The sequence below is a fragment of the Sarcophilus harrisii genome, chromosome 2, assembly GCF_902635505.1.
Source record: "Sarcophilus harrisii chromosome 2, mSarHar1.11, whole genome shotgun sequence".
In the NCBI taxonomy this organism is placed as follows: Eukaryota; Metazoa; Chordata; class Mammalia; order Dasyuromorphia; family Dasyuridae; genus Sarcophilus; species Sarcophilus harrisii.
The window spans coordinates 661100396-661124400 of record NC_045427.1 but is presented as its reverse complement, the minus strand read 5'-3'; the positions used below and the strand labels follow the sequence as shown (position 1 = coordinate 661124400).

The window sequence follows — 24005 nt, the reverse complement described above, 5'->3', positions numbered from 1 at the left end:
GGGGTGGTTCCACCTCCGGGCTCCACAGAAGCTCAGAGGAGGGAGGAAGCAGAAGCAAGCTGGTTAGGCAGACCACCTGGAGGAAGAAAATGGCTGAGCTGGGTCTTGAAGGCTGACAGAAAGGAGGGGCCATGGGGATAGCATGGACAAAAGAAGGGAGAGCTGAGGCAAGAGCCCCTGGCTGGGACGGGACAAGGCCAGAAGTGGGACCCGATGAAGATAGGCAGGATGTGGGGAGCATTTACCCAAGTCTCAGTTTAGATTGGTTATTATCTGGGGGAAGATAAACATGCATTTATTAAGTGCCTTCTATGAAGAGCCACAGCAATACCAAGACAAAAAGTGGAATCCTTGGTGTTTGAGAAGAAAGGCCTTCTAGTCTGGTGCCTGGAAGGAGAAGAGGGCAGAAAGGCAAGATAAAAACGGGGTGCATGGGGTGCCTGAGAAAAGGGACCAGAGGAAAAATAGGAGGGGGAAGCTAGTGGGAGAAGGAGATAGTAGCAGAATCTGGCTGGCTCCGGCTCTTCCTCGGCTGGCCTGGCACCTCAAATTCAAAGTTATGAGACCTCCATATTTTGTGTTGGTTTATTAGGTTGGATCAGCTCAAAGTCCTACAGAGCAGGGAAGGGATCCGTTAGTCATGGAGGATCTAGATGATTCCATTGACCTCAGCTCCCTAGGCTGTGCACACTGCTGACCTGCTGGCCAAGCCCCTCCCCCCACTTGGCTAGAATAAGACCCCCTCTCCACTCCCCAGTGGGACTGAGGCATCTAGGACCAGTTCCTTGAAGCTTCTTTGCCCATCTTCTCTGTACCATCACTTAAATCCAGTTCACGGGTTGGTCCTCATCAGAAATGAAGGACGCCACCAACAATCCATCGAAGGAAATTACTTCAATGGCTAAAGTCTTGGGCCCAAGGAAGTCCCAAGGACAGTGTCAACCCTTTTGCTGGACCACCCAGAGCACAGTCTGGACCCCAGGAGATAGTGCTCCTGCACCAGGCTTGTGGGAGGTCGCTCTCGAAGGACTGATGCAACTAGAGCTCTCTGGAATCAAGGAAAGACAGGATGAGTGGTGACTGAATCAGTGAGCAGTGATTGATCTAATGACTGGTGAGAGAAAATGAATGACTGGCTAAGTGAGGGAATTAATGAATGGATAATAGTGATTAGGTGAACAAATTATTTTTATTATTAATTACCATCAGTTAGCAGTTATATGGTGCTTTAAGGTTTACTAAGCACTTTATAGATATCATGTCAGTTGATAATTAGTAATGAATGAGTTAAGTAATGAATTTAATGAGCAGCTGGATTCTACACTCAGTGGGATTTATTAAAAACGCATTGTCTCAAGGGAGGCCTTTCAGTTCTTTGAAGCTTTCAGGTGACTCAGCTGGCCTTTCATGATGAGCAAAGTGCGGGTGAACATGAAGCAAAGGGATGAGGGGGAAGGGACAAGAGACAGCAACCTGTGTTAGGCAGAGCAGATACAACCTGTCGCCACCTTAGCTACCACGTCCCCTCTGGTCCTGATGGAGACAGTCCAGTTCCCGGAACACAAGAGCTTTGGGCATAGGCAGGCTTCCAGCCCAAGGTATTTGGCCATCTTCCTGGGAGGACGTTCCGGTGCCGATGAAAACTGGGAATCTGCAGCAACAGCTCCTGAGACCCAGAAACAAAAGCCCTCTCCACCAAAGTCCCGTCCAGTGGTTCGATATCAAAAGCTGATACCATTTTTATTATGGAAATAAAATGAAAAAATAGGCTTGGCCATCTGCTTTATGACTGCGTGAAGACCCTGGAACCTTCCCAATGAAATTGCATCCGAGATCTTCCTTCTGTGTAATCTCTGCCATGAGACTGGACGCCCCTAGAAAACAGAGGCTTTTATGTTTGTATCCTCGGGATTTTGTATGTAGTAAGTGCTTAATAAATGCTTCACTCAATCATTCATTTAGATTGTGTTCCCTGTGGAACAGATGGTCTTTGACAAGACTTCTCATTTTCCTTTTGTCTTTGTATCTGCAAAGCTGACCACAATAACAGTCCGTGGCACAGAGTGGGTGTTTTACCATTTTAACCACTCAGGTTGAATAAGTGTGTGTCTAAAGTCTAGACTCCTGGGCATGGGGCACCTTGCCCAGGAGGAACTCCCTTCCCCAAACCAAGAAATTCATGCATTACTCAATTGAAGCCTCTTCTTGCCATCCCTATTCCTACTGAGGATACTGCTTTTTTTTCCTAGTCCCCAAATTTGACACCAAATGTGCTCCTGGACTCCACCACCCCCCCCCCCCCCCCCCCCGCATACAAGTTGTGGCCAAGGCTGTGAGCTCACTCACTGCTTGTCCATTTCACTTCTGTACCACCTTTTGTCAATTTCACCTCTCTAGTATCTCTTGTCCATTTCACTTCCACACCATCTCTTGTCCATTTCATTTCCACATTATCTCTTGCCATTTCATCTGCAGCATCTCTTCTTCATTTCACCTCTGTTACAAATCTCAAAAATTCCCCTTTCTCTGCTGTGACTCCATTCCCACCTCACCCACCCCCACTACTCCTTATCACCTCATGCCTGGACTTTTATAATAGCTTTCAGGTGGGTTTGCCAGCCTGCCCCCCCCCACCTCTGATCCCTGCTCCAATTCATTCTCAATTCAATCACTAAAGTGATTTTCCTGAAGCTCAGGTTCAATTTGTTACTTCTTATTCAATAAGCTCCAGTGACTCCCTATTGCCTAGAATAACAAACACGCCATCCTTTGGCTTTCAAGGTCTTTCTTAATTCAGTCCCTTGGGGACCTTTCCAGTCTTCTTATGCCTTACTTTCCCACCAGATAATCTCCACCGATAGACATCGGCCTCCTCTATGTTCCCTGGAAAAACTCTCTACTTCCTGACTATGGGCCTTCTCTCTGATTGTCCCCCATGTCTGGAATGCTCTGCCTCCTCATCTCTGCCCCTTTGCTTTCCTTGATTCCTTTAAGTCCCAGCTAAAATCTTCCCTCCCTCTCCAGGAAGTCTTTCCCACCCCTTTACTGCGGCAGCCCATGTTTTAGAGCCATTTCTCTGGGATTTTCTCCCTTCTTTTTCATTTAAGTACTTCCTGGAACCTTGGTACATCTAGAGCCACGAGATGGTGAGCCCTTCAAAGCTAGGATTCTCCCCTGGCGAATAGTAGGACACACAGTAGGTACTTCATAAATCCAAGTTCAATCTTGACTTGAGAGAAACCTAGAGAACTCCAGCATTTAGCCTGGGATCAGCCAATTAGGAAGAGCTGAGGCCTTCTTGGCTCCACCCACTGGGCCCAGCTGCTTCTCCTTGTGACAGACAGGAGGGATGGAGGCCTACGTCCACAGCACAACCCCACCGGCCCAGAGGGCTCTTGCCTGGCCCTTCTGACTCTGCGAGCCTCAAGGGCTGTGTCCAGGCTACAACGTGGGACTGGAGCTGAGACTTCTGGGGAGCAGCGGGGCTCCCCCGACATACTTTCGTCTTCAGAGAGAGGAAGGAGGTGGCTAGGAAAAGGAGGTGGGCCTTCCGCAGACCCGCCCCGCCTCACCCCCCCCTTTCCGTTGCCAGGACACGGAGGGACGCTGTCCGTCCTCCTGTTGCTGCTGCTACTGTTGCTGTTGCTGCTGCTGCTGCTGCTGCTGCTACGGTTTGCGCCGGCTTCCTGCCACCAGGACCTTATACACCACCCCGGCTACTGCACGTAATTGTTGACTTGAGGGGGCTACATGGAGAGGGGTCTGGGGTCCTGGGGGCGGGGGAGGCCAAAGACGCCCATTGGCCCGGCCCCACCCCCCTATTGGCCATTCATCTTGGGGCTGGGTGGGGGCGAGCTCCAACCCTGGCTGGAGCCGAGGGCCTTGGGGCGTTGGTTCCACTAGTTGGAAGGAACAGGTCAGTCAGTTAGTGACTCCCAGGAGGGCGGCCGTCCGCCCTCCGTCCCCACAGGCCCCCACCTGCCCGCGGAGAAATGGACCTGACCGTGAGGCAGCTCCTGTACGATGCGCAACAGCATGGAGGTAAGGGGCGTGGAGGGGAAGAAACAGGAGGAAAAAAAAGGGGAAGGAAAGGGAGGGGGAAAGAGGGGGAAAGAGGGGGAGGGAAAAGGGAGAAGGGGGGAGAGGGGAGGGGACCGAAAGGATCAGGGGAAGGGGGGAAATTTCGGCAGAGCAAAAAGAGGGGAGGGAAGGGGAAGGGAAGTAGCCGAGGGGAGGGCGGAGGAGGGGAAGGGGGCATGGGGAACAAGGAAAAGGCGGGGTCCAGTGGGGGTGGGGGAACAATTGTAGAGAACTAACTCGGGATGATCAGAAAAAGGGATTCTGTGAGCCAACTACCCTGTTGGGCAGCTAACGGTTTGGGGGGCGGGGGCGGGGGCGGGCCAGAATAATAGTCCTGAACTCTGTGCCAGAATAATGGTCCTGAACTCTTGCATTCCTACCCACGTGCCGAGTGCTGTTCGGCTCTCCTGCCCACAGGCCACCGCGGGAAGTTGTCTCCATTACTAGCACCCTCCTCGCTTTCTTGAGCTTAGACCATGAGCAGAACCTGAGTCGCCCTTTAGGCCGTTTCTGGGCTTCGCGCTCACAGGGAACGTTTCTCCTTGGGCCTGGGGCCGGGAGCTGGGCCCCCTTTGCCCACAGAGAGCCTGAGAGTACATGAGAGGTTTCCCAGAGTCACACGTGAAGTAAACCAGAGGCAAGGTCTGAACCAGGTTCTCTCCGACTCCTGCTCCAGGGTGCTAGCCATTGGGCCACCCAGCAGCCAGTGGCAGATAAGGCTGGGAGAGCAAGGAGGGCGAGGAGGGGGAGGAGGGCTGTGCTGCTCACCAAAGGGGGAGGCAGATGCTCCTTGCTCTGGTGACCCGTGTGGTCACCCCAGGGTCCTTCTGGGCCTTCCTCCTCTCTGGAGCTCCCCTCGTGGCAGAAAACTTTTTTTCTCAGCGCCCTTGGATGGGAGCCTGCCCCATTCCGTCAGGAAGCTGTTTGAGTGTAATTTGGCTTTGACCAAAGTAGTTTCAATGAGGTTTCAACTTCCTGCCTTTCCAAACGGTGGGAGAGAATTCCCTGAGGGAGCTCGGAGCTCTAGAGGAGCCACGGGGAGGGGGGAGCTCAGGACTCTGGGGGCGGAGCATCCGTGGTCCTGGCAAGTTCCAGGCTGTGGCTGGAGATGGGGAAGGGAGCCAGACCGGGCCATTGGCGAGGGACAGAAAATTTCCGCACGGGGGGGTCGCTGGTGGAAGAATTACGGTTCTCTTTAAAAGGGGGATTGGTTTTCTTAACCATCTCAGCTTAAGGAAGTGTTGAGGAAGGTTAAAGCTGCAGCTCGGGCTCTGGTGGCCCTGGGCAGGTTTTCTCAGAGAACTAACCCTCTGACAATCCGGCACTTTGTGAGTGGGATGGATATGACGGGAGGGCCGGATGTCCGGACTGTTAGGTCTCCTAGAAGCAGGGGGGAGGCAGGTCACAGTGGGGTGTGAGGTTTCCATGGGGCCCCCCCAGGCCCTGGGGTAAAACACTCTTCTGTGCGCCAGAATGTGATGGGTCAAGGATCCAAGTACGATAAAAAGTGCTCCAAGCCTTCCTTCTGGTGCAGTAGCATGTCAGGGGCTGGAAAGCTCCTGGGGGAGCTTTGTCGGGGAGAAAGTTTGCGGAGCCAGAAGCACGACCAAGAGGGGAATGGAGCAAGAGTAGTCAGGCTGTGACAAGGATGATCCCGGGTGGGAAATGCCCCCTTTCCCTGAACAAGAAGGTCTCCTGTGACGGGGCAGCTGCTCATTCAGGAACAGGGAGAGAAGGCTGACGAGCAGCCGGGAGCCTGGGTGGGGTCACTCCCCTCTGGTTGTTGTGACTCCTCCCTGCTGGGGAGCTGGTGGGAGCTCGGGGTGCACTTCCCAAGAGGGGACGGCTAGTTCTAGTGTGGCTGCTCGGCCTAGATGACCAGACCAACCTTTCAGGATCTCAGCTTCCCCATCTGTCAAATGGGGACAGTCATAAGTACCTGTGACCGCAGCCAAGCCGGGGCATGCGGGTTCTACGGACGGCTGCCCCAAAGCCTGGGCCATAAGCCTGTGTTGGGGTCCTTGGCGGTACCTTTACTTGCCCACATTTTAAAGTCCCAGTATTTCCCCGGGAAGTGCATGCACAGCCAGAAGGCCCCCAGGAGAGGCAGACTAGTGCTTCCCGGTCCCAGTTTTCCATTTGTGCCCGGCCCCAAGGCCTGCCAGCCGCCCCAGCTCCCCCCCCCCAGCCCTCCCATCCCTACCTCCCCTCGGCTTCTGCTGGCTCCTCTGGAGGGGGTCCTTCCCGCCTGACAGGCCATGGCAGCCGGTCCCATGTTCTAGCATCAGCTGTCACAGCTCCACCATAAGAGAGATCTGGGGGGGGGGGGGAGAGAAGCAGGAAGGGCCGTTGGAAACGGGGGTGGGGGAGCCCGGGAGAGGAGGCCGGGGGCCAGCTGGGGGCTCCCGTGGTGGCGCAGGCTGGGCATGGGGGTCCCAAGTGGACCCCCCACGCATCCCTGTGGCTGGGCGCTCCGGGGGCCTGCTCTCCTGACCCGTGGTCCTTGTTCAAAGACGTCGAGGCCCTGAAGAAAGCCTACCAGCTGATCAAGGGGGCCAGCGAGGGCCAGTGTGCCCTGGACAGCTCGGAGAGCTTCAGCCTGGAGCTGGCCGTTCTATGCGCCGAACAGGCCCTGCAGGTGAGCCAGCCCCGCCCCCAGGGCCCGCCCCTGCCCCAGGATCATGGCCCCGCCCCCATGACCAGACCCCACCCCCAGGACCCCGGCCCCCGCCCCCAGCACCCGGCCTCGATGCACTGGCCGGCAGTCCGGCCGGGGACTCTCCTTGTAGCCAAAGTCGGAGGGCAAGGGCCCGGGGCCCCTCGGGCCTGAGCCCTTTCTGTCCCTGCTGGGTCCGCACACCAGCCCCGGGAGGAAGAGGGGCTCTTGTTATACCCATTTTACAGAGGGGTCCGGGGGTCACTGCCAGCGTCTGAGAGAGGAGTGGAACTCGGGGCTGCCTCCCCGTGAGCAGCTCCCCAGGACGCGTCGGGGCTCCGGGTCTTTGCCTTTCCCGCAGATGAGGCTCCCGGAGATCACAGAGGACTGCGTGAATCTGTACTTCAAGGGGAGGCCGCTGCCCAGCCAGTTCAGGGGCAGAGCCTACCTGTGCCAGGCCCAGCTGTACAATCCCGAGTCCATGGAAAAGCTGGTGAGCGCGGGGCCTCCTCGCCCATCACCCCCTGCTTGTGGGGCCTTGGACGCCCCTCCCACGAGGGGGCACGCTCTGCTGTCCACACTGCCCGGGCCCCTGGGTCGTTCCCCCTCCCCCCCCTTGGGCCCCCCATGCCCTGGACATCCGTGTTTGTAGCCATCCCTGCCTTCCTCAGATCTCAGAACCTGGTGGCTTTGGGATGGGCTGAGTCCCGACCCCTTCCCATCCACTTTGGCCCAAGGGAGCCCTGCCTGGCCCCAAATGGGGGCGTCTCATGAGCTGGCCCTCCTGACTCCTTGTGGCCATAAGTTATGGGCCCCGGAACTCGGCCCTGCTGGGGGAGGGGCTCCTTCCAGGGGCCCTGGACTGTCAGAACAGCCCCATACATGGGTCAGACACTGGGAAAGAGACGGGGTGGGGTTCACCAGGACCGTTCTGCCTGGGGGGTGGGGGGGGCTTTCCAGCTCCATCTGTGGCTGAATTTGAATTCAGGACTCTGAGCCTTTGAGAACCAGGCTGGGAGCCCCGGGGCTTCAAGGCGGGGAGGGGGGCTGCACCCGGAAGCTTGCAGCCACTGGGGGAAAGTTACTCGTGATAATAGTAATAATTCTACATCTGTTTGGGGGATTTCAGGATGAATTTGAAAAGAGTGTGGCTCAGTACATGAAAGCCATCAAGTTTGGGAGTGAAGATCCCAGGTGAGGAGAGGGAGGGAGCCCCGGGGTTCCTGGGAGTCCCTGGGGGTCTGGGGTCCGCTGCCTGCTCAGCAGGGCTTTGCTGCCCCACGGCCGTCTGTGCCCCCTGGTGGACACAGGGCCTCTGCTCCGAACGGGGCAGCTTTCCGGGGCGCGCTAGTGAGAGCTCCCTGGGGGGGCTGTGTTCACAGCACCTTTGGGGTGAGTCCGGGGCTGGGGGAGGAGGGGGAACGAGACCCAGGGCGGGCCAGAGGAGGAGCCGCGGGTGGGGCGGGGGCGGGGCCCGCAGGTTAGACAGGGGGCGGGGCCAGAGGAGGAACCGCAGGTGGGATGGGGCGGGGCTGGGACCGGGAGAGGTGGGGCCAGTCTCAAAGGGTGACTGGAGCCGGCTGCTCCCAGGTACTATTTTCTGGTCTACAACGCCTCTGTCCTCTACTGGAAAATGGCGAGGGCCTTCCTCAAGCCCAACCACCGAAAGTACCTGATCCCGAGCCTGGCTCAGATCGTCAGTGTGTTGGAGCAGATCAATGAGGAAGACAAGGACTGGCAAGCGGAGCTCATGATGTGAGTGGGGGTCCTGAAGAAGCTGGGGAAGGGGCCGGGCCAGCCGGGGACCCAGAGTCAGGGAGGCCGGGGGGCCGAGGACCCAGAGCGGGGGAAGCTGGGGACCCAGAGTGGGTGGGGACATCCGTGTGCCTCCCCTGGGGAGCTCACACTCTTCCTGGGGACTCAGCCCCCAGTTGCCCCGAGGAAAAGCAAAAGTTTGTTGATATTCCCGAGGTCCAGAGCCCAGCAGCTCAGCCGGCATCCTTTCTGGTCCCCGGGGAGCGCGGGCTTTCCAAGCCAGCCCCAGGCTTAAGTTAGGGACCCGCATGTGTGTAGGCCCCACATTTGGGGTGCGTATGAGAGCATTGCGCGCTGCACACAGCTTAAAACGTGTTTCTGGCCGAGAGAAGAGCAGGGTCTGGGAGTGCCTCCCGACTCTAACCCTAAATGCGCGCCTCCCGACTCTATCAAGTCCCGATCAGGAGGTTGCAGGGAGCCCGGATGTGGCCGCGGGGGCGTGCGCCCCTGGGGCTGGAGGTGCACCGGGCTCTCCATCTGCCCCGAGAGGGAGGGCCTGCATCACTCCTTCTCTCCGTCTCTCCCCCCACGGCACCCCCTTTGCTGGCGATGCCTTTCCCTGATGTGTCCCCTTTACCCACCCTGGTCCCCACAGGGGCTCCCCCATTTGCACTTTCAACGGAGGATGGAGGGGAGGGACTGGGAGACAACGGCTGGCACACAGATGGAAGGCTCCAGGTGGAGCGTGGCAAGGCAGCCAGGGCCCAGGCAGGGCAGGTGGGCAGAGGAAGCCCCTCCCCTGGAAGGCTTCCTGGAGGAGGTGGCAGCGCCCCTGGGCACTCTCTGCAGGGAATGACCTGGGGCTCCCAGGCTTTTGTTGTTTAGATGTGATTCTCAGGCTGGGGGGGGAGGGGCAGGGAAGGTTGGCTGCTGGTTCCGACAGATCAGAGCCACTGACCACCTCTGCACCTGAGGGATATTGTGAGTGGTCCCGTTATCCTGGTGAGGAAGCCCGGGCTTCCCCCGGAGGCGAGGGGGCTCTTTGGTCCCAGACCCTAAAACCAAACCAAGATGATTCCCCAATACCTGCCTGGGCTAAAGTGAGCTTCAGCCTGGGGGTGGCATGGAAAGCCTGCCGTCCACGGCCCGAAAAGATGGCCCCTCTGAGCGCCCGGTCTCTGGACCTGGGGATATCGACACTGAATCATCCCTTTTCCTCACAGAGACTCTAAGAGATGAAGAGGAATAAAGTGCTGTAGAGTTACCCCGGGACTTTCAGCTCCCTGCCTACCCCACCCCAAGTCAGGAGTCTCCTCCCCCAAAGCTGATAGGCAGCCACTCATTCAGCATCTTCTGGGCTCTTTGGGGGGGGGGGGAATGGGATCAGCACTGAATGGTGAAGTGATTCCCTCAGAGTCACACAGCTAGTATGGGCAGCATGTATCGGAGGTGCCAGCCCTTGATGGGTCATGTCTAAGGCTTTCTCAGTAGCATCTTTAATATCATGGTAATAAAGCCCTCCGCAGATCCTCCCTCCCTCCTCTCTCTCCTTCTCTTCTTCCCTCCCTCCTTCTTCCCTCCCTTTCTCCTTCCCTCCCTCCCTCCCTCCTTCCTTCCCTCCCTCTTTTCACTCCCTTCTTTCCCTAATCCTTCCCTCCCTCTTTTCTTTCCTCCCTCCCTCCTTCCCTCCCTCCCTCTTTTCCCTTCTTCCCTTCCTTCCAACCTTTCCTTCCCTCTCACTTTTCCTTCCCTCCCTCCTTTCCTTTCCTCCCTCCTTTCCTTCCTCCCTCCCTCCTTCTTCCTTCCTTTCCTTCCTTTCTTCCTTCCCTTCTCTGTATCCCTTCTCAACCTCCCAGGGAAGGGGAGAGAGGAGATAATGAAAATGAAAGGCTTCTAGTAAATATATGCAGTCAACAGAGGTGCCCATTGCCTTGGCCGTGATAGGTCATTGCATGGACTAGAGACCTCAAGTCTCTCAGTGTGGGGGTCACTGGGTTAAAGATCTGCACCGATGCATACAGATCTCCCCAAGTTCCTGGAACTTGTTTATTTTGCTTTTTGTTTGCTGCTTAAGGCACAATAATATTGCAGTGCAATCGTGCGCCATCATTGTTTAGCTGTTCCTCAATGGACGAACACCTCTGGGGTCTCTACAAAACTGTTAAAAAAAAAAAAAAAAAAAAAGCAGCAGCTATAAAATGCTTTTGTCGGTCCGGACCTTTTTCTGAGCTTTTTAGTCCTTGTGCTTAGGGGCAGTGAGCCAAGGGGCCCAGACTGCTGACCTTCCTCGACTGGCCAGACCCATTCCCAGCAGCACCAACAGTACCTTGGTGGTCCTGCCTCGCCATGGCCTTGGCTTATCTCTCTCAGTCTGACAGATGTAAAGCCTTGTTTTCATTTGCTTTTCCTTCATCATGAATTGTTTCAAGGCTTTTTTCTTTTATTTTCCAAGGGCTCGGATTTCATAACCACATTGGTTCTGACCCATAAAAATCAATCCACTCTCGACTTCCTATGTGTGCACCCCTTAGAAAGCCTCTACTGACTTAAAGGAAAAAATGGTGAATTATGGAGGCAAAGAGGCAGAGCCCCCTGTCCCCTCCTACAACCAGAGAATTGGACAAGAAGGAACCAGGAAAAAGATTAAAGACCTAAAGAAAATCTGGGGAAAGTTGGACAGGACATAGGGGTCTCTGCATTCTCGGCTGTGCTTAACCCTCCTGGGAAAAGCTGCCGCTGCTGTTCAGTAGTGTCCAATTCTCCATGTCCCTGTTTGGGGTTTTCTTGGCAAAGATACTGGAATGCTTTGCTACTTCTTGTCCAACTCCTTTAACAGATGAGGCAAGCAGGGCGAAACAGGGTGAATTGCCCAGGGTTACACAGCTAGTAAAGTCTGAGACCATATTTCCCTCAGGCCCAGAGCGCTTGACTGCCTGTCTATGCTAGATGATAATGACCCAACTGTAGAACATTTAAAACTTGAACAAACATAGGAAGCATAAAATGCCAAAGTCATCCTTTTGGGCCATCACAAAGTCACATAATCATCCACAAGGAAGAAAGAATCCAAACTTGAATATAGGCTCAGCAGTCTTAAATAACTGGTGGAACTCATCATAATAGATAATTTCACAAAATACAACAATGAGACAACTTTTGGAAGGCGGCCAATGCAATCCAGAGAGGAACATTTATCTCTCTAAACACTTCCCTCAATAAAAAAGAACAGGTCACTGAAGTGAAATTGCAACTAAAAATAACAGAAAACTAGGAAAGGAACAATAAAAAACTAAACGCAGAAATGGAAATTTTTAAAATCAAAGAATAAACAAAACCTTAAATTTCTAAAAGCTTTTTAAAGAACAAAATTAGAGCAACTTAGCTAACTTGATTTTAAAAGAGGAAAAAAGCAAATTGTCATTCTAATGAAAATTTCACAACAGATAAGAGGGAACAAAGGAAATTATTGGAGTTTTTTCCCCAGTGATGGGACAGCCAAATTGATCAATATAATGAATGGATATTTACAAAATTTACAAAAATATAAAATGTCTAGAAACAAAAATAGAGATTTTAACCATAATCCAATTTCAAAAAAAATCAAACAGGCTGTCATTGATGTCTCAAAGGAAAAGGACCAGGATCAGATGGATTCACAAATGTATTCTATGAGACATTTAAACATTAACTTTAGTATTATATATTCTGTTGGCATAAAGAGAAGGTATCCTGCCAAACTCCTCCAATGAGACAATAAAGTTGCTTAAGCAGGGGATGAAAAAAGCAGAAAAAGGAAACTACAGACCAATATCTCCAGGATTGGGGCCAAAATAATGAATAAAACATTAGCAACATAGTACAAAGACAATCAACTATCAGTAGGTCAGATTTATACTAGGGATGTAAGATAAGCTTTCTTCAATATAAAGAAAACTATAAAAATAATAGAGCATATTAGTAACAAAAAATAAAAAGCACAAGTCACATAAAGGATGCTGAAAAAAAGCATTTGATAAACTATGCATTCATTTCTGTTAAAAATCATTAATGAAATCATCTATTAGTTGTAATCTAAACCAAAATCTAGTAGCAGGAATGGAGAAATACCAATGGCCTTCCCAGGTAGGCAAAGCCAAGCTATCTGTTGTTATTATTTTAATATATTTCTAGGATAGTAATCACAAATGGACAGGATTGTAGAGGTGAAACAAAATGATCCCTTTTTGAGATTCAACAAAAAATAGTTTGCACCATAAAGTTATCCTAGTAGCAGGATATCAACTAAACCCATGGATTTCAACCTTTCTCTGTTTTACCAGCAAAACTCAGGAAGAGATGGAAAGAGGAATTCCATGGAAATTAATTATAGAACGTGAAAGGTATAAAATGCCTGTGGTTCTGTTCCCAAGGCATACCCCAAAACCATGTAAATATACCTATTTTTTAAACAGGAACTAGAGAAGGTTTTTTAAAAATTGTTAAATATTTCACAATTACATGTAATACAAATTTTAACAACCATTAAAAAATTCGAATTTCAAATTCTCTGCCACCTTCCCCCCCCATTTCTTGAAAAGAAAAGCATTTTGATTCTGATTATACATGTGAAATCATGCCAAACATTTCCATATTAGCCAGTTAGAGTTGGGATTAGGGTTAGTGTTAGAAAAGCACAAATAAAATAAAACAAGAAATATAAAGTTTTAAAAGTATATGTCAATCTGCATTAAAAATTTATCAGTTCTCTGGAGGTGAATTGCATCTTTCATCACAGGTCCTTGCTGAGAATACCTAAGTCTTTCCCAGTTCATCATTGTACAACATTGCTATTATTGTGTACAATATTCTTCTGGTTCTGCTCACTCTCACCTTTGCATCGCGTGTTCATGTCCATCTTCCCAAATTTTTCTGAAATCATTCTGCTTCTCATTATAACACAATAATATTCCATCACAATTATTATCACAGATTGTTCAGCCCTTTCCTAATTGAACACACCCTCAATTTCCAAGTCTTAGCCACTACAAAAAGAACTACCATAAATATTTTTCTATCTATAGAACTTTTCCTTTTTCTTTGATCTCTTTGGGATACAGCCCTAGTTGTGATATTGCTGGATCAAAGAGGGTGCAGCCCTTTGGGGATGGATCCAAATTGCTCTCCAGAAAGGTTGGATACAGGGAAGCTAGGTGGTAGTGGATAGAGCATCAGCCTTGAAGTCAGGAGGATCCCAGTTTAAATCTGAATGGCAGACACTTAACATGTCCTAGCTGTGTGACCCTGGGCAAGTAATTTAACCTCAATTGTCTCAACAAAAAAATTTTTAAAAAGACTGATATGATTAGAAAGGTTGGATAATTTCACAATTCCACCAACAATGCAATAGTGTTCAAATTTCTCCACATCTCCAACATTTGTTATTTCCCTTTCCTATCATGGCAAATTGATAGGAATGAGAGGAGAGGGTTGCACCTCAGAGTTGCTTTAATATGCATCTCTCTAATTTATGATTTATATAAATGATTTACAGCATTTTTTACTTAACTTTTGATACCATTGATTTCTTTTTCTGAAAACTTGATTTGTAGCTTTTTACCATTAACTGGGGAGCCATTTTTATCTTTATAGATTTGGTTCTGTTTCCTATATATTTGAGAAATGAAACCTTTATCAAAGAAACTTGCTGAAATGGTTTTCATCAGTTCCTGTTTTCTAATTTTGGCTGTACAAGCATATGTAAGGGGGATAAGCCAGAAGCATTCCCAATAAGATCAGGGGTGAAACAAGGATGTTCATTATCACCACTGTGATTCAATATTGTACTAGAAATGGTAGCTTTAGCAATAAGAGAAGAATAGAGTAGGTAAGGAGGGAAAAAACTATCACTCTTTGCAGATTATATGATAGCATACTTAGAGAATCCTAGAGAATCAGTTAAAAAAACTACTTAAAACAATTAACTTTAGCAAAGTTGCAGAATATAGAGTAAATCTACATAAATCTTGATATTCCTGTAATCAACAAAACCCAATAGTAAGAGATAGTAAGAGAAATTTCATTTAAAACAAATGTAGGCAATATAAAATATTTGGGAGTCTACCTGTCAGACAAAGCCAGGAATTATATGAACACAATTACAAGACACTTTCCACATAAATAAAGTTATCTAGACAATTGTAAAAGTATAAATTGTTCATGAATAGACTGAGCTAATATGATAAAAATCACAATTCTACTTAATCAACTTTTTCAGTGCCATACCAATCAAACTGCCAAAAAATTATTGTATAGAGCTAAAAAAATAATAAAAATTCATCTGAAAGAACAAAAGGTCAAGAATATAAAAGGAATTCATGAAAAATGCAAAGAAAGGTATCCTAACTATAGCATATTTAAGTGATGGTCACCAAAACCATCTGGTACTGGCTAAGAAATGAAGTAATGGATCAGTGGAATAGGAAAATTAGAAAAGAGTATGGTTAAAAACTAGTCATTGTCCAACACCTCCACCAAGATAAGGTAAAATGGGTTCATGCTTTAGACATAAAGGGTGATACTGTAAGCAAATGAGGAGAACAAGGGCTAGTCTACCTCTCAGATCTGTGGAGAAAAGCGTAATCTTTGGCCAAAGAACTAGCGAAATACAAAATGTATAATTCTGATTGCATTAAATTAAAAAGGTTTTGCACAAACAAAGCTGATGCAACCAAGATTATAAGAGAAGCAGAAAACTGGGCAACAATTTTTACAGCCAGTGTTTCTCATCAAGGTCTCATTTCTAAAATCTATAGAAAACTGATTCAAATTTGTAAAAAATACAAGTCAATTGATAAATGATCAAAGGATATGAACAGACAGTTTTCAGATAAAAATAGTCATTTCTGGTCACATGAAAAAATTGTTCTAAATTATTATTGATTAGAGAAATGCAAATTAAGACAACTCTGACTTACCACTTCACACTTTTCAGATGACAGGAAAATATAATGATTAGTGTTAGAGGGAAGGTAGAAAAACTGGAACACTAATGCATTGTTGGTGGAATTGTGAAATGATGCAACCATTTTTTAAAAATTAAAAGCTTTTTATTTTTAAAACATACATGTATAATTTTTCAACATTAACCCTTGCAAAACTTTGTGTTCCTATTTCCCTCTCCTAGATGCCAAGTAATCCAATATATGTTAAACATGCTAAAATATATGTTAAATCCAATAAATGCATACATATTTATACACTTATTTTGCTGCGCAAGAAAAATTAAGCCAAAAAGAAAAAAATGAGCAAGAAAATAAAATGCAAGCAAACAATGACAAAAAGAGTGAAAATGTTATATTGTAATCCACATTCAGGTCCCGCAGTCCTCTTTCTGGGTGTAGATGGCTCTCTTCATCACAAGATGCAATGATCCAACCATTCTGGAGAGCAATTTAAAACTATACTCAAAGGTCTATAAAATTATGCATATCCTTTGATCCAGCAGGGTCTCTATTGTGTTTGCATCCCAAAGAGATCATAAAAGAAGGAAAAGAACCCACATGTGCAAAAATGTTTGCAGCTGCTCTTTTTGTAGTGGAAAGGAACTAGAAATTGAATGGCTAAATAAGTTATGGTATATAAAAATAATGGACTATTCTTCTATAAGGGATGATGAGCAGGCTGACTTCAGAAAAGCTTGGAAATGAACTGATGATGCTAAATGTTCAGAACCAGAAGAACATTGTACACAATAACAAGATTATTTAATGATCAACTATGATGGATCTGGCTCTTCTCAACAATGTGATGATTCAAGAGTTTCAATAGACTTGGAATGGAAAATGTTATCTACATCCAGAGCGAGAATTATGTAGATTGAATGTGGATTGAAGCATAGAATTTTTTGCCTTCTTTGTTTTTTTATGTTTTTTTTTTCCTCTTGGGCTGATTTTTTTGTGCAACATGAAAAAAATGGAAATATGTTTCAAAGGATTGCACATATTTAAACGATATCATTTACTTGCTATTTCAAGGAGAGGAAAGTAAAAGAGGAAAGGAGAAAAATTTGGAATAGAAGGTCTTGAAAATTATCTTTTACATGTTTTTGAAAAAAATACTATTGAGAAAAAATAAAAATTTTTGGCTCTATTAGCTTTATTTGTGCAAAAGCTTTTAATTTTATGTAATCAAAATTATTTATTTTACTTCCTGTAATCTCTATTTCTTGTATAGCCATAAACTCTCCTATCATCCATAGATCTGACAAGCACATTTTTCCATGCTCCTCTGATTTATTTATGATACCACCATTTATATAAATGTTTTCCATTTTGACTATATCTTGTTACATGATGTAAGATGTTAGTCTATGCTTGATTTCTTCCAAAATGCTTTCCAGTTTTCCCAGAAGTGTATGTCAAAAAGTGGGTTCTTATTGCAGAAACTGGGGTCTTTAGGTTTATTGAACACAAGAGTTCTATGATCATTTGTTGCTGTCTTATATACTTGTTATATCAATGATCTACCATTCTATTTCTTAGTATCATATTGTTTTGTTGATTACTGCTTTGCAAGACAGTTTGAGATCTGCCAGTGCTAGGCTGCCCTGCTTCCCTTTTCCCATTGATTTCTTAGTTATTTTTGTTGGTTTTTTGTTTGTTTTTCCAGATAAATTTTGTTATTTTTTCTACTTCTATAAAGTAATTCTTTGGTAGTTTGATTGACATGCCAATTAATATATAAATTAGCTTATATAAAATTGTCATTTTATTATATTGACTCAGCCTACCCATGAAGCAATTAATATTTTTTCTAATAGTTTAGATCTCTATTTGTGTGAAAAGTGTTTTGTAATTGTATTCATATAGTCTCTGGGTTTGTCTTGGCAAGTAGACTTAAGCATTTTATATTGTCTACAGTTATTTTCTTTTTTTTTATTTACAAGATATATGCATGGAGGATGAATACAGAGAGGCTTGGAGAGACTTACATGAACTGATGCTGAGTGAAATGAGGAGAACCAGAAGATCATTATATACCTCAACAACGAATACTGTATGAGGATGTATTCTGATGGAAGTGAATTTCTTTGACAAAGAGAAGATCTAATTCAGTTCCAATTGATCGATGACGGACAGAAGCAGCTACACCCAAAGAAAGAACACTGGGAAATGAATGTAAACTGTTTACATTTTTGTTTTTCTTCCCAGGTTATTTTTACCTTCTGAATCCAACTCTTCCTGTGCAACAAGAGAACTGTTTGGTTCTGCACACATATATTGTATCTAGGATATACTGTGACATATTTAACATGTATAGGACTGCTTGCCATCTGGGGGGAGGGGGTAGAGGGAGGGAGGGGAAAAGTCAGAATAGAAGTGAGTGCAAGGGATAATATTTTTAAAAATTATCCAGGCATATGTTCTGTCAATCAAAAGTTATAATTATTTAAAAAAAAACAAGATATATGCATGGGTAATTTTTCAGCATTGACAGTTGCAAAACGTTTTGCTCCAATTTTCCCCCTTCTTCTCCCACCCCCTCCCCTAGATGGCAGGGTGACCAATGCATGTTAAATATGTTAAAGTATAAATTAAATACAATATAAGTATTCATGTCCAAACAGTTAATTTGCTGTACAAAAAGAATTGGACTTTGAAATAGTGTACCATTAGCCTGTGAAGAAAAGCAAAAATGCAGGCGGGCAAAAATAGAGGGATTGGGAATTCTATATAGTGGTTCATAGTCATCTCCTAGAGTTCTTTCCGTGGGCGTAGCTGGTTCAGTTCATTACTGCTCTATTGGAACTGATTTGGTTCATCTCATTGTTGAAGAGGCCACGTCCATCAGAACTGGTCATCATATAGTATTGTTGTTGAAGTATATAGTGATCTCCTGGCCCTGCTCATTTCACTCAGCATCAATTCCTGTAAGTCTCTCCAGGCCTTTCTGAAATCCTCCTGTTGGTCATTTCTTACAGAACAGTAATATTCCATAATATTCATATACCACAATTTATTCAGCCATTCTCCAACTGATGGACATCCATTCAGTTTCCAGTTTCTGGCCACTACAAAGAGGGCTGCCACAAACATTTCTGCACATACAGGTCCCTTTCCCTTCTTTAAGATCTCTTTGGGATATAAGCCCAGTAGAGACACTGCTGGGTCAAAGGGGATGCACAGTTTGATAACTTTTTGAGCACAGTTCCAAATCGCTCTCCAGAATGGCTGGATGCATTCACAATTCCACCAACAATGTCTACAAGTTATTTTCAATGGAATTTCCCTTTCCCTTCTGAGAGGGGGTTTGTGGTTTGTTTGTTTTTTGGGGGGAGGGTTGATAGTACATAGAAATGATGATTTGGGTGGTTTTTTAATATCCTGCAACTTTGCTGACATTGTTAATTATTTCAACTAGTTTTTAGTAGATTTTTTGGGATTCAGAAATTAAGAGAAGTTTTAAATAAGTAGCTATTAATGGTTCATTGTTAAACAGTACTAATGTAATAAAATAGCGGTACCACCTACATTAATTACAGATTTCATGTCCTACTAATTGAATCCTCAAAAAGTTATTAAATAACAACACAATTCATCCGGATGAACAAACAAAAAGCAAAATACCCCAAGGAAGGACAAGGTGGGAGTGGTCTTGCAGCAACCAAATCTCCCAACAATACTACAACTTTTCATAGATAAATGATCCCTGAGACAAAAGAGGTAAGTGAGATGCCAGAGCCATTGAGCAGGGACATGGAGTGGTCAGTAAACAATAAGACACCAGCCCAGGAGGCGAGGTTTCCTGACTTGACCAAGATTCCTTGGAGAGCCAGCAAACAACCTGTTCACAGCATTAAGGTTACACCAGCATCTCCTGCCACATGAGGACCAAATGTGAGCTCATGGAAGAAAAAGAAATGAGTGTGCAAGACTCGGGGGCAGACTTGGGCAAAAATGATTAAAACAATTAAAATTAGAAAACCGCACTGGGGAAAATCTCTGGAGCAAATTTGGGAACTGATGTAATTTGGGACAATTTGGAAGGTGGTGCAGTGGTTAGTGTGACAGACCCAGAGTCTAGAAAATCTCAGATACTTCCCGGCTGGATGAAACATGTGCTTCCGTTTTACTAATCTGTAAATGAGGACAATACATTGACCACCCAGGGTCTTTGTGAGGGTCAATATAACAATTGTAAAGCGGGGCACAGTCCCTGGCACACAGTGGGTGCCAACATTGATATATAAAGATGATCTATTTTGTATAAATATTAGTTATCATTTTAGTTTCCCCCCACAAATGATCGAGAGATGGTCAGGAAACTCCCCCAAAACGACATTCACCTGCTACCGACCACAGCCATTTGTAACCATGCTTCCAGATCACGAATAAGAGGGAATACAAGTTAAAACAGTGGGAGCTTCTGCTTCTCAGTCAGGAGAATTCCAGTCCGCCTGCAGCGCTCGCTGTGTATCACGCACTGTGGGGGACCTGGCAAAGCTTCGGGCCCTTTCAGTTATTGTTTGTTTGGCTTGGGTTGTTCTCAGTAGTGGATGTTGAGATGCAGGTATAGATAGTTTTCAGAATTCATTTTTGTAAGACTTTGTGTCCTTCCCCAAGACAGCAAGCAAGCGGATAGAGACTAATATGTGCAATCCGAATAACATTTCCATTTCTGTCACGCACAAGAAATAAAAAAACAAAAAAAGGTGGAAATCCTATAAAATACTTTGATCCATATTCTCTCTCCCTCTCCCTCTGTGTCTCTGTCTCTCTCTGTGTCTATCTCTCTCTGTGTGTGTCTCTCTCTGTCCTTTCTTTGTCTCTGTCTCTCTCCCTCTCTTTCTTTCTCTCTCTCTCTTGTCTCTCTGTGTCTGTCTGTCTTTCTTTTTCTCTCTCTCTCCCTCTCCCCCTCTCCCCCCTGTCTCTGCCCCCCCCTTCTCTCTGTGTGTCTCTCTCTCTCCCCTCTCTGTCTCTGTATCTCTGTCTGTCTCTCTCTGTCTCATTTTCCATCCCAAACCTCCTGTAACTGTCTTGGATCGCTGCGTGGTAAGAAGAGCCTCCATGGCACCAGCTCCTTGTTGCCTTGGGCGATGTCCTCCCGGCTCCACTCACTCCCCTCAGCATCATGTATCCCATTGGCGCCCACGGGGTGTCCCAGGGCTCTTGGGGTGGCAGAAGGCGTAGAACTCGATCGATTCCGTTTCCACGGCTCTTTTTTTTTTTTTTTTTTTGCAGAGAGCTCTTGGAATGTTATTTGGAGGCCAACAAAATGGAGAGCGCCGAGAAGTTCTGCGCGAAGGCCGCCCCGTTCATCAAGACGAACGCCCCCAACAGATACCAGCAAATATTTTCCATCATGGTAAATGACCTTCACAAGCCCCTTCAGCCATCTTGTTTTCGAAATAAAGAAGTGAATGAATCGAACAAGAGACAGGAGAGCAGCCCCTGGGGTCTGAAAGGGGCAGCGGCAGGCAGAGGGCGGCTGCAGGTGGCCGGGAGTACCAGGTTCTGACGAGTCTGGTCCTTGACGTGTCCTGGGCTTGCGGCCCTTGGTAGCCAAGCTAATAACACCACCAGCATTCAGTTAGCACCTGCTGTGTACCAGCCACTGTGCTCCTTGGTTTTTGGCAAGTATCTCCTCTGATCCTCACAGTAACTCTGGGAGTGGATACTGCTATTTTCCTCAATTTACAGTTTAGGAAACTGAGGCAAACAGAGTGGTCCCGTAACCAGCGAGTGCCCGAGCTGAATCTGAAGCGACCCCAGGCCCAGCGTGCTGTCCGGCTGCCTCGAGTCCACATCCAGTCAGAGAAGGGGAGAGGGGGATGTAGGTGCCAGGAACTGGGGGGCTCTCCATAAGCCCGGACTCCTGCTTGACAGGGGGAGTGGGAAGGGAGGACCGTTAAGGAGCTGTGAAATAATGGACCCAAAGGCAAGATACAGGAAGAAACTGTGCAGAGGTCGGGGACTTTGCAGAAATGGGGATTTTCCCCAAGGTGTTGGGGAGTTTGGCTAAATTGTTTTTCTCTGCCCTCCCCCCTCATTTGTTGTTGGCTCTGGAAGATCCCTTTGTGGAGGGAAAAGGGGAAACAAGCGCAAATGTAGGGGGCGCAAAAAACAAGATATTGGTAACACTGCGTTAAAAAAAAAAACAACAACAGAAAAAAGTAGATTCTAGGTTGGTGCCATTTAGTGGTGTAGACCAGCCTGGGATTCTGGAGGGAGGGGCAGGGAGAGGTGAGGCCATGTGTGGGGTTGTGGGGATCACAGGGATCAGCTGGAGAGTGAGGGGGTCTTGGAGATGTCCACTACAGGGGGGGCCGTCCCTAGGGAGGAGGGCCAGTCCTTAGGGAGGAGGGCCAGTCCTTAGGGAGGAGGGCCAGTCCCTAGGGAGGAGGGCCAGTCCCTAGGGAGGAGGGCCAGTCCCTAGGGAGGAGGGCCCTAGGAGGGCCACGACAAGGAGCAGCTGTGGGCAGGGAGTTCGCAAGGGGAGCCGGTGCCCAAATCCTGGCTCAGTAAATAGACTGCAGGGCCTGGAGTCGGGACACTTAGTAGTTGTGTGACTTGGCTCCATTTGCCTCAGTTTTCTCATCTGTAAAATAAGCCTTTAGGCTTAGAAAAAAAAAGGGAAATGGCAAATTGCTCCAGTATCTGCCCGGAAAACCCCAAATGGGTCATGAAGAGTCAGGCAGTGTACAGTGAGGGCTGTGCCAGAGTGTGGGGAATGGCGCGCTGTGACCTGTCCAGACCCCCTGGCTCTTCTCAAGCTGGGGTGGGGGGGTGGGGGAGAGGCAGCTGGAGCTGCCCCTCTTGGGGCAGCCCCTCTGGCCTGGCTGCTGGAGATGAGCCTGCTGCCCACCCACCGTGCCCCCTGGCACACAGGCTCAGCTCTCAGTGCTGCCAGCCCCCGGCAGGTCAGGGCTCTGGGGCGAGGGGGGCCTTGGGAGGGGTCCTGCTTGGACGCCTCTACTTCTGCCCTCCAGGTGCAGCACAAGCTCATGGACATGGAGAAGATCAAGGAAGAAATGAAAGATTCCCTCAGCTTGTCCATCCTGTTCAATATTAACATGTTAAAATCGTGAGTGGGCACAAAAGCCGGCAGTCTGGGAGAGGCTTTGGGGGCCGCCCCAGGTTGTAAGCAGTGGGGGGGAGAGAGGGACACCACAGGGTCCTAGCCTCGAGACCCTGTTTGCCTCAGTTTCTCCATCTATAAAATGGGATAACAGAAAGATGCTTGATGCTGAAAGTCGGGTATCAAGGAAAGCTTCTTACAGAGAAGTCCGAAGGAATTGGGCCCCAGCCAGAAGCGGGCTCCCCCCTCTCTAGAAAGGGAGCCCTGGAGACGAGACAAGCTTGAGGCGATTAGTCCATCCAAGTTCCCTCCCTTCAGAGACAGACCCTCCGTTTCCTCCCCGGTCACAGTCTTTTCAGGGCACCCACTGTCTGTTTCCCCCATGTATAATCCCACCCTGGTCATGGATCTGAGTTCTGTTACTGAGACTAATTGTGCGGGAGGTGGGGGGGGGGGGCTATACCAGTGACGAGGCTTGTTAGCCGGTAGCGAAGAAAAGCCTCCTCCCAGTGCTGACCCTGCTCTAACCCGGGTCTGGATAGACCCTTATGGAAACTGATTCAGTCACTGTCTCCTTCTGAAAGCTCGTAGGTCAGCGAGACTCGTGACCTCATTCCCTGAGCCGCTCTGTGCAAAGCCAGCTTTTCCTTATTTCTCCCAATTCCACCAGTAGGCCTTGCTGCCTCTGTCTCCCCCCTTCCCCTCTCTTTCTGAGGATGACTCATTTGGGAGGCACTGATTGGAGAGGCTTCAGCCCCATGACAGGAAAGGCTGATAATAGGGGTGGTGGAGGCTCGGCTTGAGCCCAGCCCGAGAGCCCCCATTTCTCCCTGCTGGTGCCCCTTCCTTGCCGACCTCCGCTCCGCAGCTAGGGGAGGCCGACCCTCATTCTGGGGTCTTTGGTCTCCTGAACCTGGAGTCCTGGTCAGGTTGGCCCATGGCCCTGGGAGCTCTGAGAAGCCAAACCTGAGGGCCTGGCAGGAGGCTGGAGGGACCCGGGAGGCTGGAGGAACCTGGGGGCCTGCCTTCTGCCCTGGGGAGGCTGGAGGGCCCAGGGAGGCTGGAGGACCTGGGGAGCTGGAGGGGCCCGGTAGGCTGGAGAACCCGGGAGGTTGGAGGGCCTGGGGAGGCTGGAGGGCCTGGGAGGCTGGAGGGGCTCGGGAGGCTGGAGGAGCCTGGGGGCCTGCCTTCTGCCCTGGGGAGGCTGGAGGGCCTGGGGAGGCTGGAGGACCTGGGAGGCTGGAGGGGCCCGGGAGGCTGGAGGACCCGGGAGGCTGGAGGATCCGGGAGGCTGGAGGACCCGGGAGGCTGGAGGGATCCGGGAGGCTGGAGGGGCCCGGGAGGCTGGAGGACCCGGGAGGCTGGAGGGGCCCGGGAGGCTAGAGGGCCAGGGAGGCTGGAGGGGCCTGGGAGGCTGGAAGAGCCCGGGAGGCTGGAGGACCCGGGAGGCTGGAGGGCC

At 48.5% G+C, this 24005-nt stretch overlaps 1 protein-coding gene across 1 annotated transcript in view; it reads left to right on the top strand.

Annotated features, from left to right (window-relative positions):
• The first annotated feature begins 3278 nt into the window (after positions 1-3278).
• CFAP46 (cilia and flagella associated protein 46) overlaps positions 3279-24005 on the top strand; it is a 123207-nt gene continuing 102480 nt past the window's right edge. Inside the window, exons 1-8 of the mRNA XM_031949402.1 lie at positions 3279-3725; positions 3971-4041; positions 6594-6718; positions 7098-7229; positions 7866-7930; positions 8327-8491; positions 20710-20833; positions 22458-22552. Of these exons, the coding sequence (XP_031805262.1) occupies positions 3993-4041; positions 6594-6718; positions 7098-7229; positions 7866-7930; positions 8327-8491; positions 20710-20833; positions 22458-22552 (755 nt within the window). The 5' untranslated portion in view covers positions 3279-3725; positions 3971-3992. The remainder of the gene's footprint in view (positions 3726-3970; positions 4042-6593; positions 6719-7097; positions 7230-7865; positions 7931-8326; positions 8492-20709; positions 20834-22457; positions 22553-24005) is intronic.